Raw genomic sequence first — 15,458 nt, 5'->3', positions numbered from 1 at the left:
AAATTGGGTGTGACATATATAGGGCTACTTATAATGTCAAGCAGTAAACCAAGATGAAAGAAATATGTGAATTCCAGAGCTCCACAGAAATATAGTGATAGCTAAGACATTAACAAGATTACAGCCTGTCACTACATTTCAGTATATAACTGGCACAATTAAACATATAATAATTTAATTATCTGAGAAAGTATTGCACGGTTGCACTTAACTGATTATCATAGAATATAATTATCACGCAAGTAAAATAACTTTGTTTGCTAAGAAGCCAAAGGGTTGTTAGTGAGAAAAATTTACTTTAGCGAGTAATCCACGGACCACCACAGATGTAGCCTTACTAATACGACTGAGTCAAAGCAGACAGCAGGGCCCACAGTGTTCCTCAGAGGTATAAAAATAACAGAAATAAAGCCATTCATTTTTTTTACACTTTTAGCCACCTAAATTGGAACCAAGTAATCAAGGATGAAAAAGAACGTCTGATGAACTATTGCTAAAGCCACGAATATTGCTGAATATTAGTCTCAAAAGCGGTAGGTTGGCAACTGCCTCGTACCATTTCTCTCGCAGAAATGATTGGATGGGAAGTGTACCTGTGAGTGTTGATACTCACAATATCCTCACAGGTCGGGTGTTACATGGTTAAACCTTTACAGATCCTGTTTGGTCTTTAAATATATAAAAAATTGAAGAGGCTTGAATCTTTACATACATTATTATCGAATCTATACGAATAGAAAATATTGTATTTTGGAAGTGATAAATGTTAACGGGGAGGAGAGCAACCATTTGGGAGTTTTGGAAATGCATTTCATCTCGTTCATTGCCTCACTAAATTACTCTTTTTCCTGTCAACACAAAAAGAAAAAGAGCCTCTTTTCAATCAACTACAGTTGGTGGAGCGAGGCCAAGGAGTTGATCCACTATTAATGATAGCTGAAATGACGTAAAACTAGCTTAAAGCCTAGGAATGTCTTTTATTCCATTTGGCTTGTAAAACAAGATTTAATTTATCTAGGTGTAGAAGAGGATTTTGGATGATTAGCTTGTGTATTTGCTCAAAATCAGGACAAAGATAAGCGAGCAGTGAATTTTTCTTTCATTGTTTTCAACTTTTAAACTTGGATTTCCATGATCATACCTTGCCTAATCCTGCTTCTTCAAGGAATCCAATGGTACCCATTTGAAAAAGCAGAAAAATGCTCGCATTTGTGTACAGGTATTTCCCAGCTTCCTAGGACAACAGGTCGAGCGAGAAGGAATTTCACAAATACCTAAATAAAAAAAATTCACCAAAAATGATCAAATATCCTAAAGTTATTAGTGGTATTTTTCCCCATCAGCCAACACCCCCTCTTCCCAACCCCCGCTTCTGTAAGATTCCCTCTATTTAATATGCGGCCGTTGTTAAATTTCCGGCTTGTTTATTTTGACTGTTTTTTACAGAGGTGCTGGAGTGGCACTCCGCTCTGGTAGCACTGCAGCCCTGAATGTATGAGACAGTACAGTGTTAAATGCAAAACCCTGGACAGTGTTGATGATCAGAAAGATCTTAGACTCCAAGTTCATCGCTCCCTGAAAGAGACTGCACAGATTGATCGGATGGTCAAGAAGGCAAATGGCATGGTTGTCTTTATTAGTTGAAGCCCTGAGTTCAAAACTCATGAAGTTGTGTTGCAGGTTTGTAAAACTTGTTAGACCACATCTGGAGTGTTTCATACAGTTCTGATCGCCCCCATTCTCGGAATGATATCGGGGCTTTGGAGAGGGCGCAGAAGAGGTGTACCAGGAAACTGCCTGGATTAGAGGGCATGAGCTTTAACAAGAGGCAGGACAAACTTGTGTTCTTTTCTCCAGAACAGCCAGGCTGGGGTGAGACTGGATGGACGATTACAAGATTATGAGAGGAGTAGATACAGACGTTATGTTTTACCTGGGGTTTGAAATGTCTGACACATTTAAGGTGAAAGGAGATGTGAGGGGCAAGTTTGTTTATTTCCACAGAGTGCTGGGAAGCTGGAGACTATGCCTGGGGTGTTAGACCTCACCGGTCACATGATCTCATTTGCCCCTCCCATTTAACCGCAGAAGTAACGATCTCTTTGTGCATGTTCACAATCTCCAGATGGGTGGTCACGCATCCTCCATGTTGTGTTGGGAAATCTGATTTTGGTCACTGAGTCCCGTTAACTTCCCCCGAACTCGCCGCGCTTCCTGAGGCTCCTCACATTTGTCCTGGAGCTTTATGCCTGTTATGTCTCCTCCCGGACTGGGGTGGGTGAGGAAGGAGAATGACCCAGGTTGTGGGGATCTTTGATTTCACTGCCTGCTTTACCAAGGGACTGGCAAGTCTAGGGGGGAGAATGGTTTCTGTGATGTGCTGATCTGGATCCAAAGGTCTTACCAGTTCCTCGCAGTCATGGGCAGAGTAGTTACCATGCAAAGCGTGAAGTGTCCAGATGGGAAACTTCCTATGGTGGGTTGACAAAAATCTGGTGAGGGTCAAAATATATCTGGCAAAGCTCTTGTTATTTTTGCTAATTCTGTCATTTTAGAATCTTTTGTACAATAGTATGTACTATTCATTCAGTACCTACGTGTTGCTGGAGGACCATCAGTGATCGTCCTTGATCCCTTCTCCCACCTGGTTCCATCTGCTCATCTTGTTCAACCTCTGTCCAGTCCCCTCATACCCCCCCCCCCCCACCGTTTCAGTGATATACATCAACCATCTGGGTCATCCTCAGTCTGCCTTGTATCCCACCTCCTCAATGTTATATATCAGCAAACTTTCTTCTAAACCTTGTCTTCATTGTGAAGTGTTCTTTTGTACCTTTGGCCTCGCTGAGTCATTTCCAGAATCGGTTATTGTTGTTTGGAATGTCGGAGAGTCATCAGGTCCCAGTTCTGTTGTGCATTGCTGTGGAGGTGCTAGTTTATGAACAGTGATGGGCTGACACACTGCAGCATTTTACTGGCAGCAAAGAGTACTGGGAGTGCTCGTGCACAGTGGAAATCAGGCAGCTGTGCTGGAGATCTGCACTAAAAACTGAAAATGTTTGAACTCAATCTGATGAAATGTTATTAATTGAATTGTATTGTAAGCTGTTCCTTACCTGCTGAGTGTTTCTGGTAATTCCAGTTTCTTTTTATTTCTTGGTTTATATTTCATGAAATGGACCTTTTTTAACCTGGAAATGAAAATGGCTGTGATAGTTTGTAGGCCTCCATTAGAGTCTCTGCAGGGCTCCCCTCTCCACGCCACCGATGTTGTCCAAGGGAAGGGCATTAGGACCCATACAGCTTGGCACCGGTGTCGTCGCTCAAGGACACACACGCAGCCTCTGCCAAGGCTCGAACTAGCAACCTTCAGATCACTAGACCAATGCCTTAACCACTTGGCCACGCACCAGCACATGTGATAGTAGAACAGTAATGAAAGCATAACTTTTCCCTGTCAATTATCCTGGTACCAATTTGTCTGTTATTCCTGGAAATGTCTTCAGTACAGTTGTGGCTAACAAGGTTCACATGAATAATCTCAGGGATGATGGGTGTTATGTATGAGGAGCATTTGATGGTTCTGGACCTGTGCTCGATGGAGTTCAGAGGGACGGTGGGGTTGGTGGAGGGACGTATGGTTAAGAGAGTCTGTGATCTGACAGCACAGTCTCAGAATAAAGATGCTTCCTGTTAAAATTCAGTTGAGAATTTTTTTTTGCCAAAAGATGTCTGATCTGTGGAATTTGTTGCCACAGAGTCTGATTGAGGCTGCCATTTGGGTATATTTATGACAGAGATTAATATACTCATGATTGCTAAGTAGGTTTAGGGTTACAGGAGGAAGACAGGAATATGGTGTTGGAATAAACATCAGCCATGGTTGAGTGGTGGGCAGAACAGATGGATCAAATCACCTAATTCTGTTCCTTTGTCTTATGTCTTACCATGACTGAATGATGGCCCCTTCTAATCCCATATTGTTTTGTGAAATGTGAGGGACAATAAAAGATTGTTCACTGAGATCATTATATTTGCCTTCAACGTTTAAATTTCAGTGAGTTTTGTTCCTAGTAACATTAAGCAGAAATGTTTAGTCCTCCTTTGTATTGTTAATGTGCTTCATCATCTTACATGTTAAAGTTAGACCTGCAGTGAGAGATTTATTGGAAGAAAAACCACGACTGAAGACGAGGGAACAGCAACAATGAAACAACCCGAGGACTGAGAGCATAAACTGGAGAGAACCCATCTGACTCAGAGATTCCAGTGATTCAGTCAGGAGAAAGTTGGTGAGTCTCATTTACTAAAACACTGGTCCTTTAGACATTACATACCTGTGCAAAGGAAGGTACAAAATAGTTGGGAGTGAGACAGAATGTGCCCAGAAGAACCAGTTATGCCTCTGTCAGAACCAGTTGAGAAGAAGCCCCCCTCCAAATGTTCCCTTTAAATGTTTTGCCCTTCACCCTTAACCCTTGTCCTCTGGTTTTTTTCTCCCCTAGCCTCAGTGGATAAAGCCTGTTTGCATTCACTATATCTACACCCATCATAATTTTATATACCTCTATGAAGTCTCCGCTCATTTTTCTAAGCACCAAGGAATGAAGCCCTAACCTATACAACCTTTGTCTGTAACTCAGTTTCTCAAGTCCCGGCAACATCCTTGTAAACCTTTTCTGCACTCTTTTAACCTTATTAATATCCTTCCTGTAATTCGGTGACCAGAGCTGCACACGATACTCCAAATTCGGCCTCACCAATGCCTTATGCAACCTCACCATAACATTCCAATTCTTATACTCAATACTTTGATTCATAAAGGACATTGTACCAAAAGTTCTCTTTACTACCCTATCTACCCATGATGCCACTTTTAGGGAATTTTGTATCAGTATTCCTAGATCCCTCTGTTCTACTGCACTCCTCAGTGCCCCACCATTTACCTTATCTGTTCTACATTGGTTTTTCCTTCCGAAGTGCAATACCTCACACTTGTCTGTATTAAACTCCATTTGCCATTTTTCAGCCCATTTTTCTAGCTGGTCCAGATCCCTTTGCAAGCTTTGAAAACCTTCCTCACTGTCCACTACACCTCCAATCTTTGTATCATCAGCAAATTTGCTGATCCAATTTACCAAATTATTATCCAGATCATTGATATAGATGACAAATAACAATGGACCCAGCACTGATCCCTGTGGCACACCACTAGTCACAGGCCTCCACTCAGAGAAGCAATCCTCCACTACCACTCTCTGGCTTCTTCCATTGAGCCAATGTCTAATCCAATTTACTACCTAACCTCCCATGCGGGACCTTGTCAAAGGCCTTACTGAAGTCCATGGTAGACAACATCCACTGCCTTCCCTTCATCCACTTTCCTTGTAACCTCCTCAAAACACTCTAATAGATTTGTTAAACATGACCTACCACACACAAAGCTGTGTTGACTCTCCCTAATAAGACCTTGTCTATCTAAATAATTGTCGATCCTATCTCTTAGTACTCCTCCAATATTTTACCCACTAACAACATCAACTTACCAGCCTATAATTTCGAGAATTACTTTTAGAGCCTTTTTTAAGCAACAGAACAACATGAGCTATCCTTCAATCCTCTGGCACCTCACCCGTAGATAACGACATTTAAATATATCCGCCAGGGCCCCTGAAATTTCAGCGCTGGTCTCCTTCAAGATCTGAGGGAATACCCTGTCAGGTCCTGGATATTTATCTACTCGCCTCAAGATAGCAAGCACCTCCTCCTCTTCTATCTGTATAGGTTCTAAGACCTCAATACTTGTTTGCCTTATTTCCATTGACTCCATGCCAGTTTCCTTAGTAAATACAGATGCAGAAACAAGATCTCCCCCATTTCTTTCGATTCCATACATAGCCGACCACTCTGATCTTCAAGAGGACCAATTTTATCCCTTACTATCCTTTTGCTCTTAACATACCTGATGTAGCTCTTTGGATTATCCTTCACCCTGACTGCCAAAGCAACCTCATGTCTTCTTTTAGCCCTCCTGATTTTTTTCTTAAGTATTTTCTTACTCTTTTTATACTCCTCAAGCACCTTATTTGCTCCCTGTTTCTTATACATGTCATACATCTCTCTTTTTCTTTATCAGAGTTCCCTCGAGAACCAAGGTTCCTTATTCTTATTCATTTAGCCTTTAATCCTGAGACTTTGTTCCCAGGGTGTCCTCGTGGGCCGTCCAGAAATGATTTCAGCTGGTGACAACCCTATTTACCCCTGTGGGGTAACCCTCATGTGGAATCGGGCTAATGGTCGGACCTTCAACCAAGTGAGTCCAGTCTCCACTGTTAGTCTGGCCAGTTTACTCTTCAGAGTGCCATTGGCTCTTTCCACTCTGCCAGCGGCCCGTGGGTGGTGTACACAGTGGAATTGTTGCTGGATAGCTAGTTTGTTACATACCCCTTCGTTTGCTTTCACCACAAATTGTGGGCCATCGTCAGAGCTCAGCATCTCTGGCAGGCCATACCTGGGAATTATTTCCCATAATAAAACCTTCACAACAGTCACAGCAGTATTAATGGTAGTTGCAATAGCTTCAGCCCATCTACTAAACACATCTATAATAACCAAGCAGTATCTATAGCAATTCAATGAAATCAACTTGTAGACACGAAAAAGTTTCACCTGTCAAGGGAGTCGTACCCAATGTGCAGTGTACAGGTTACCAACCATTCCCTCCTTTTCCAAGTGTGTACAGTTATTTACATAATTGACCAATGTTGGTAAAAACTGTGTAGGAACACAAACCTGTCCCACTGGGGTGATCCAAAAACCTAGATCGGGGTCTTTCTGGAACCCCATCTGGGACCACAGTTTGCGCTCATCCTTAGAGGCGTCCCCCTGAAAAGTACGCACCTCCCACATGTCCGGCAAACCCGTTCTGCTTGAGTCACGGAGGGTTGCTTGACGGAAACCCGAGCGGACTACAACTACCGAGGATTGTGCCGCACTTTTCACTGTCTAACCTGCTAAAGCATTGCCTGCAGTGACCAGGTTAGACATGCGGGCGTGGGTTGCACATTTAATAATAGCCAAAACTCGAGGTAGCTGTAGAGCGGTGAGTAAGTTGTTTACAAAGGTGGCATTACTAATGGGGTGGCCAGAGGAAGACAGGAATCCCCATGTTCCCAGAGAGCCCCGTAGTCATGTACAATTCCAAATGCCTAACGGGAGTCTGTGTAAACGTTCCCACTGTTGTCTGTTCCTGGGATACAGGCACGAGTCAAAGCAAACAGCTCAGCCTTCTGGGTAGAGACAGCTGCTTCAAAAGAGGCTTGTTCAGTTACTTCACTGTCCGTCACTATCGCATCGTTTCCCTGCTGGATCCACAGAAGAGATTCCATCCTCGTAAAAAGTTGCCTCAGGCTTGGGGGGGTATTGCAGAATGGATGGGAGAGTCTGTCCTTCTTTCACTGTGATCCAGACAGGGGGCAGTTGGTGCGGCCGACTTCATGGCCTGAAATTGCCCAGAGATGTGGTACAACATCTTGGGTTTTGTCAATATTAAAAGAGAGTTTTACTAGATGTCCCGTCTTCACTTCCGACTCCTTCAAGTATCGGAGATGGCCCACAGGAAATCTTGCCAGTCTCCTTTCGTGCTGGAGGCTTGTTTTGTCAGGGTGTAGTCAGGGAACCCAGGGCAAACCCTGATGCTGGTATGGGCAGCCACCAGTCCTGTCTGTCGCAAAAGGAAATCCAGAACTTCAGACAGTAATGAGCTGCCCTCTCTTCCTTTAACCTGTCCAAGCACCGTGAAAGGGAACTTCTGCCCCTCGAGGGCTGCATAAATATGGCTTTCCTCGGTTGAGCACCCCCTAGTGTCAAAGCACAGAGTCACATGAGAGTCGGCCACTGGCAGGAGGGGTTCAAACTCAGTTGGGTCCAGATTAAGTGCCCACCACTGGGGGGTGGGGGGGGGGGGTCAGAAATTGGGGAAGCTGTTGGTTGTTCGCTAGTTGCAGGGTGATGCCATTATCTGTGCATAGGCTCTCGACTTCCAACAGACAGAGCGTCTCTCCCTACAAGATTACACCCCCGACTGATGGTGACTGTAAATGAAACCTCACACTGGTTCCCCTGGAATTCCACCTGCAGTGGCTGGTTATGTGAACACGTACATCCTATGCCTTCAAAGACAGACAGAGTGATTGTAGCGTCTGATAGCTGGAATCCCTTTTCTGTTACTGTTTCCTGATCGAGAGTGGTTGTGGTTGCCCCATGTCAATCATAAATGGAACTGGAATTCCAGCAACTTGCAATATTACATTGGGCTCTTCCTGAGGGGTGGAAATCACAGTAGGAAGCATCTTTGCTTGTCCATTTCTAAGCGGGTTGTCTTCCCCACCTGTCCCGTGGTAGCTTTCATTTCTTCTGATCCCCAGATATAGCCCACTCGCATCCTTCTTTCCACTGAACATATTCACCTTTAATATTAGTTCTCTTCAAGGTTGATCGGGATTCGAAAGTCGGTTCGCAATGATATGTCAAAGCTCGTCGCATTCGATTTCGGTCATTGCCAGGCCAATCCATATTATTTTTAATCATGTTGGCTATCTATATTGGTAAGCGATAGAACAGTAGGGCATTAAACTGGGGGGACAGATTCCCATTATTAAAGGCTTGGTCTCCTGTGAAAGTGCCATAGCAGGCCACAAATCATTCCCAATAGTCTGGTCCCGATTCCCCAGGGGTAGGTTTGCATTCAAGTACTTTACTAATGTTTACAGGTTGCTGGAGAGCCCTTTCCAAGGCTTGAATGATCTGGTCTGTCTGTTCATTCCCATTATGGTTTCCCGCCTGTAACTCCTGATAGGTTTGGTATCTCAATTCTGCCTTACATTTCCTCCCCTCAGCAGCTGAGAGAATCATGCAGCAGAGACTGAATAAATCTTGCGGAGTCGCATTAAACATTTGTGTAGTACTCTGGACACACTGAGCAAACTGTGCTGGTTTTTCTTTTCTATCTGGGGCCTGATTCATGATCATTATCATTTCTTGAGGCTTCCAGGGTGCATACACAGGTATCACTGAGGGCTGTCCCTCCTCCTGCTCGTGGATTGGGCAGCATTCGGGTGGGAATTGTCTTTGTGGAGCCATTAACTCTGGGGTTTTATTGGATTCTTCCCTCCCTGTCTCGGAATAAACCTCTGTATTCCCTTTCAGGATCTCATGGTAAAGTGGCAACCCCACCCCCCCCCCCCACTTCCCTGTCCTGCTGTTTTACCCGAGCGGCCATCGTTGGTGTTTGGGGGCAGTGGGTGCACTTGGCCCCTGGTAAGGTAGGAGAGGTACGGGAGGGTTCCCACTCCTCATCACGGTCACTGTCCTCAAGCAGGGTCAGTATGACAGACATGGGTTTGGGATCCCTTGTTTCCCTATCAGAATGTAACGAAACCCAATTTCCCTCGTGGTCAATAAAGTACGTCTGTCTGACGTTCCTGCCCTTCTCTCCTATCTGGGCCGGCATTGGTTTGCTTACGTTGTTTTTCCTGCTCTCGTTTTTGGCGCACATCCACCCATTCACACTTCACTTTTAGTGTCTCCCAATCTTTGCAGTATATACCTCTATCCCATTGTCACATGCATTCTTACTCCAACTTGCTAATAATATACTGTTCCACTTCATATCTGCTTTTCCTTTCACTCCCTTTCAACAATTTCCACTTCTTTCCACAGTTCTTTTTCCATATCAAATTGACTGTTTGTTCTCATGATGTAATATCCCAGTTTCCCTTCCCCACAGTGGCCACATTTTGTTCCCCAATTTCTTATTCAGCGCTGCACTCAACATTTGAAAATCTTTTTCCTTGCCTGGAAAACTCTCAGACATATTGTGTAGGGCTGCTCCTGGCCCACTCGCATCAATCGACTGCAATTGACCCCTGTCCTCTAAGTAATCTACCCGGCACAAAGCCTCCTGCTCAATTATCGATCAGGTAACTTTACCCGGCTGGCACCTCCTGCTCAATTAATGAAATTACCTGGCATGTCTGCCTCCTGCCCACTTAGTAAAATTTACCTGGTACTGCCACATGCCCACTTAGCAAAATTTTGCCATCCTTATACGAGCCTCTCGACAGATTCTTTCCCAATCCCGTCAAGCTAAGCAATCAGCCTTGGGTGAGGGACCGTACCTCCAAATGAAGTAACGGAGAGTGACAAAAGGTAAAATACCTATTGGGCACCCGGTCAGTCTCTGCAGTCCCCAGAGTGGTCCAGCCGCTTACTCAGCCCGTCTGCTTGGCACTCCCTGCATTGGGATCCTGTTCGTGATGACAAATGTTAAAAGTTGAGTCCAATTAAAACTCAGGAGTCCAGTTTCTTATCATCACCACAGTTTGTTGTGCATTCTTCTGCAGGAGATTGAGACCCAGTTGTCAAAGGGTAGGCACGTAAGCACTGCCACTGTCTACAAGTGGACTGACTTAGTCAGGTTACAGCCTGTACATAGTACATAGTAAGCCCATACATTACTATTGCAATATGTTGTTCGAACTGGTACACCCAAGTCTGTTGGTGCAAAACTTAATTACTTAGAATTGAGAGTTTACTAAATCAAGGTTTTAATTACAGATGGATGTACAGTCTCGTCCTTGTCAGTTATTCCCTTTGCAAGGCCCTGATTTAATAACAAACAAGTTCATTCCTGTCCTTATCAGGGAGTCCTCCTCCACGTACTCAAACATGAGTACAATGTATAATGCTATCAGCTCTCAGTGTGTCTCTCTGCAAGCCTCAGAGAACTGGTAATGAGCCTGTCTTAGCTAAATGCTGAAAACTGAGTTCACATCAGTTCAAAATTCCTATTCAGTCCCAATTATTCTTCTGGCCAGAGGTTTCATAGGTTCAAAATGATTTTGTTTATATATCCTCAATTCCTCAGGAGGGTTCAGGGGAAATATTTATGTCCAATATAGAAACTGGTGTTACCTGTGTGCATTGTGGTGATGCAAAAGTTGCTGGAGAATTTGCAAGTGGGAAGAAGTGGAGTGATGTTTGCAAATCTGACTTTTTGAAGCATAGTTTAGCAAGCAAACCACATATGGACAATGTACAAAAGCTCTGGTGAGAAAATCCTTCATTACCCATTACAGGCCTGCTACACAGATTGTGTGAGAGTGCAGATTAACTCGATTACGTATAATGTGTAAAATGTCCTTTTTTTTGGTTAAGAGCTTTTTTAGGTGTATAAGATGATGAGGGGCATTGATCATGTGCATAGCCAGAGGTTATTTTCCCAGGGCTGAAATGGCTAACACAAGAGAGCAGAGTTTTAAAGTGCTTGAAAATTGATACCGAGGGGATGTCAGGAGTAACTTTTTTTTTTACACAGAGAGTGGTGGGTGCATGGAATGCACTGCTGGCTTTTTGTGTGAGAGTGTTTCAGTTACTGTGGGAACAGGAAACCATGCAGCTCAGTGGGAACAGTGAATAATACCATTGGAGAGAGTCAAACTGAGCCAGGTCACAGATTGGAGATGGCAGAAATGCCCCATTCTTATAGACACAGGAAGAGCATCAGAGAGTTTGATGGTCATTCCAGGTACCAGCACTCTGCCCAGTCAGAAGATGATTTCTCTCTGCAACTTGGGTTGAACTTCATTGTAAGAGTGTGTTGCCAGATCACACCATGACAACTCAAGTGATCTCATCTGAAATGTTGTCCTACACCCATTGATTGATTCTGTAAATCTTTTTACAGGTTAAAAATGACAAGGAATTTGTCTACGGGAATCTCGAACACTACACGCCAGTTTTGCTGTCTCTGTCCAGATATTTAAGAAGTGGAGCAAGGGATTCACTCGACCATCCTTCCTGCTCAGACTGTGGGAAGGGATTCACTCGACCATCCTTCCTGCTCAGACTGTGGGAAGGGATTCACTCGATCATCCTTCCTGCTCAGACAGTGGGGAGGGATTCACTCGATCATCCTTCCTGCTCAGACAGTGGGGAGGGATTCACTCGATCATCCTTCCTGCTCAGACTGTGGGAAGGGATTCACTCGGTCATCCTTCCTGCTCAGACTGTGGGGAGGGATCCACTCGATCATCCTTCCTGCTCAGACTGTGGGGAGGGATTCACTCGATCATCCTTCCTGCTCAGACAGTAGGGAGGGATTCACTCGATCATCCTTCCTGCTCAGACTGTGGGGAGGGATTCACTCGATCATCCTTCCTGCTCAGACTGTGGGGAGGGATTCACTCTATCATCCTTCCTGCTCAGACTGTGGGGAGGGATTCACTCGGTCATCCTTCCTGCTCAGACTGTGGGGAGGGATTCACTCGATCATCCTTCCCGCTCAGACTGTGGGGAGGGATTCACTCGATCATCCTTCCTGCTCAGACTGTGGGGAGGGATTCACTCTATTATCAGACTGACTGCCATGCCTGCCATTTTAAACGGGGGTGGTGGGGGGGGAACCTGTTCATCTGCTCAGACAGTGGGAATGGATTCAGTTGGACATTTCAACTGAAGGGACATCAGCAAGTTTATACTGGGGCAAGGCCATTCACCTGTTCTGTGTGTGAGAAGGGGTTCAGTCGGTCTTCCCACCAGTGGACACACCAATTAGTTCACACCACACCGGGCAGAGGCTGGTCAACTGCTGAATTTCTGGGAAAGGATTCACTCAGTCATCTGACCTAATGGCTCACCAGCGAGTTCACGCTCGGGAGCAGCCGTTCACCTGCTCAGACTGTGGGAAAGGATTCACTTGGTCATCTAACCTGAAGAAACATCAGCGAGTTCACACTGGAGAGAGGCCATACACCTGCTCAGAATGTGGGAAAGGATTCACTTCCTCAGATAAACTGAAGATTCATCAGCGGGTTCACACTGGGGAGAGGCCGTTCACCTGCTCAAACTGTGGGAAGGGATTCACTCAGTCATCTAAACTGAAGGAACATCACCGAGTTCACACTGGTGAGAAGCTGTTCATCTGCTCAGACTGTGGGAAGGGATTCACTCGGTCATCCAACCTGCTGGCACACAAGTCAGTTCACACTGGGGAGAGGCCTTTCACCTGTTCAGACTGTGGGAAGGGATTCTCTTTGTCATCCCAACTGAAGGGACATCACCGAGCTCACACTGGGGTTTGGCCATTCATCTGCTCAGACTGTGGGAAAGGATTCACTCAGTTATCAAAACTGGAGGTACATCAGCGAGTTCACACTGGAGAGAGGCCATTCACCTGCTCAGACTGTGGGAAGGGATTCACTCAGTCATCTATTCTGAAGTTACATCAGCGAGTTCACACTGGGGAGCGGCCGTTCACCTGTTCAGACTGTGGGAGGGGATTCACTTGCTTATCTAATCTGAAAGGACATCGGAGAGTTCACACTGGTGAGAGGCCATTCACATGCTCAGACTGTGGGAAGGGATTCATTCTGTCACACGAACTACTGGTACACAAGTCAGTTCACACTGGGGAGTGGCCGTTCACTTGCTCAGTCTGTGGTAAGGGATTCTCTCAGTCATCCCAACTGAAGGTACATCAGCGAGTTCACACTGGAGAGAGGCCATTCACCTGCTCAAACTGGGAAAGGATTCACTCAGTCATCCAAGCTGAAGGTACACCAGCGAGTTCACACCGGAGAGAGGCCGTTCACCTGCTCAGACTGTGGTAAGGGATTCACTTGCTCATCTGAACTGAAGGTACATCAGCGAGTTCACACTGGGGAGAGGCCTTTCACCTGCTTAGACTGTGGGAAGGGATTCACTCAGTCATCGCATCTGAAGGTACATCAGCGAGTTCACACTGGAGAGAGGCCATTCACCTGCTCAGACTGTGGGAAGGGATTCACTTGTTCATCCCAACTGAAGGTACATCAGCGAATTCACACTGGGGAGAGGCCGTTCACCTGCTTAGACTGTGGGAAGGGATTCACTCGGTCACCTCAACTGCAGAGACACCAGCGAGATCACACTGAGTAGAGGCCGATCAACTGGTCAGTCTTTGGGAAAAGTTTCTCTCAGCCAAATCAACCAAAATGTGCATCATCGAGTTCACACTGCGGAGTGGCCGTTCACCTGCGGTGAATGTGGGAAGTGATTCACTAAGTAATCTAAGCATGTAACTCTCACTTTAGCTAGCAGCTTAATTTGCCCCCGGCCCCAGCCTGGCCAAACTAAAGAAATCTCATTTGGGTGGATGCTGCATGATGCGTCCCCTGTTACAAATCAGTACTGTACCCCGAAATAACAAACGGTACACAATATGTGATTAAACAATTGAGATTTATAATTCTTACTTTGACTATAGGGTTAGTTAAGAAAACAAAAAAAAAGAAACAGAGCCCACTCTCTCCATTCGCATCGTCTCATCTCTCCCCAGCAAAAGACCATGAAAATCTCTCTTCCAGACTCACAAGAAGGAACATTTCTCTCATTGGATAGACCCACACTCCAAATCCCTGTTTGCTATAGTCGTAACCTAAACATTGATATACTTGTGACAGACTACAGAGTTCACACTGGGGAGAAAGTTTCAATAAGCTGCATGCTGGATATTTGTCCATCACCGTTGCTGAATGCAATTTCGCGAGAGTGACTGTTGGTGCTGAACTCTGCAATTATTGCTGCTGCTCACCACACCCAGTTCTGCACCCTGGTCACTGGGCATGGGAGGAGTTTCTTCTGCTGTCCATTCACCTTTGATGGGACTGGAGTTTAATATTCTGCATCTGAGACAAATAAATCTGTTCTATTTTAAACTCTGTCTCCGGTACGTAATGAATTTATAACACACCTTGTGCACAGCAGAGGGTCAACTCATGCCGGCTGGACCCTGCCTGTGATTCTGTTCCAGGACAGTCCTTTTAAGTCCTCCCCTGTTGTTCACCTCTTGCTCTCCCTGTGGTGATGGGTTCCAATCAGTCACCATCCTGTGGGTGAAGAGGTTTCCCTGAATTTTCTGCAGATTGAAGAAATTGAGCTGACTGCAGTTCTGTCTGAGATGTTCTTTACCCCTGAAATCTCTGAGCTGAGGAAGAATGAATTTGGGAGTTGCCCTCCTTATTCATGGCTCATTTCCACATTATGCGTCATTTTCCCTGCTTCTGAAGTGTTGTTGAAAACACACTGTCCTCTAAAGACTGAAAGCAGAATGGAAAACCATTGGTCGAATGTTCAGTGGAGGAGGATCAGAAACCAGAGGCGGGTCTGCACAGGGCAGAGATTGTGGCTCTGGACGATGGTCGGGGTAAGAATGTATGATAAGGAGAAGGGAATCAGCAGCGGGGCGTGGCAACGAATGACAGAGTAGCAACATTTGGAAGCTGATTGATAGAGAAAATCTTTCTGTTGTCTGACTGATGACACAAACAATGCCTGTGGTGAGGTGCTCCACTGGTTGAGGAACGTATGTGTTTGGAATGGTTTTATCTATTGGGGGAGTTGTTCCTGTTTGTTAATCC

General features: G+C 45.2%; 1 protein-coding gene across 7 annotated transcripts in view; it reads left to right on the top strand.

The window, feature by feature from the left end:
• LOC132387355 (zinc finger protein 239-like) overlaps positions 1-13,808 on the top strand; it is a 40,240-nt gene extending 26,432 nt beyond the window's left edge. For 2 of the 7 annotated variants that reach the window (XM_059959720.1, XM_059959721.1), the window contains exons 2-4: positions 437-533; positions 4,144-4,292; positions 11,747-13,808. In XM_059959720.1, coding sequence (XP_059815703.1) covers positions 12,690-13,670 — 981 coding nt within the window. In that variant the 5' untranslated portion in view covers positions 437-533; positions 4,144-4,292; positions 11,747-12,689 and the 3' untranslated portion in view covers positions 13,671-13,808. Of the gene's footprint in view, positions 1-436; positions 534-3,181; positions 4,058-4,143; positions 4,293-11,746 lie in introns of those variants that run through there. The other 5 variants (XM_059959722.1, XM_059959723.1, XM_059959725.1 and 2 more) reach the window with 5 other exon arrangements.
• Positions 13,809-15,458: the final 1,650 nt, after the last annotated feature.

Source organism: Hypanus sabinus, unplaced genomic scaffold (assembly GCF_030144855.1).
Source record: "Hypanus sabinus isolate sHypSab1 unplaced genomic scaffold, sHypSab1.hap1 scaffold_176, whole genome shotgun sequence".
NCBI classification, from domain to species: domain Eukaryota; kingdom Metazoa; phylum Chordata; class Chondrichthyes; order Myliobatiformes; family Dasyatidae; genus Hypanus; species Hypanus sabinus.
Note: the sequence above shows the minus strand (reverse complement) of the source record. Positions and strands in the feature narration are given on the sequence as shown.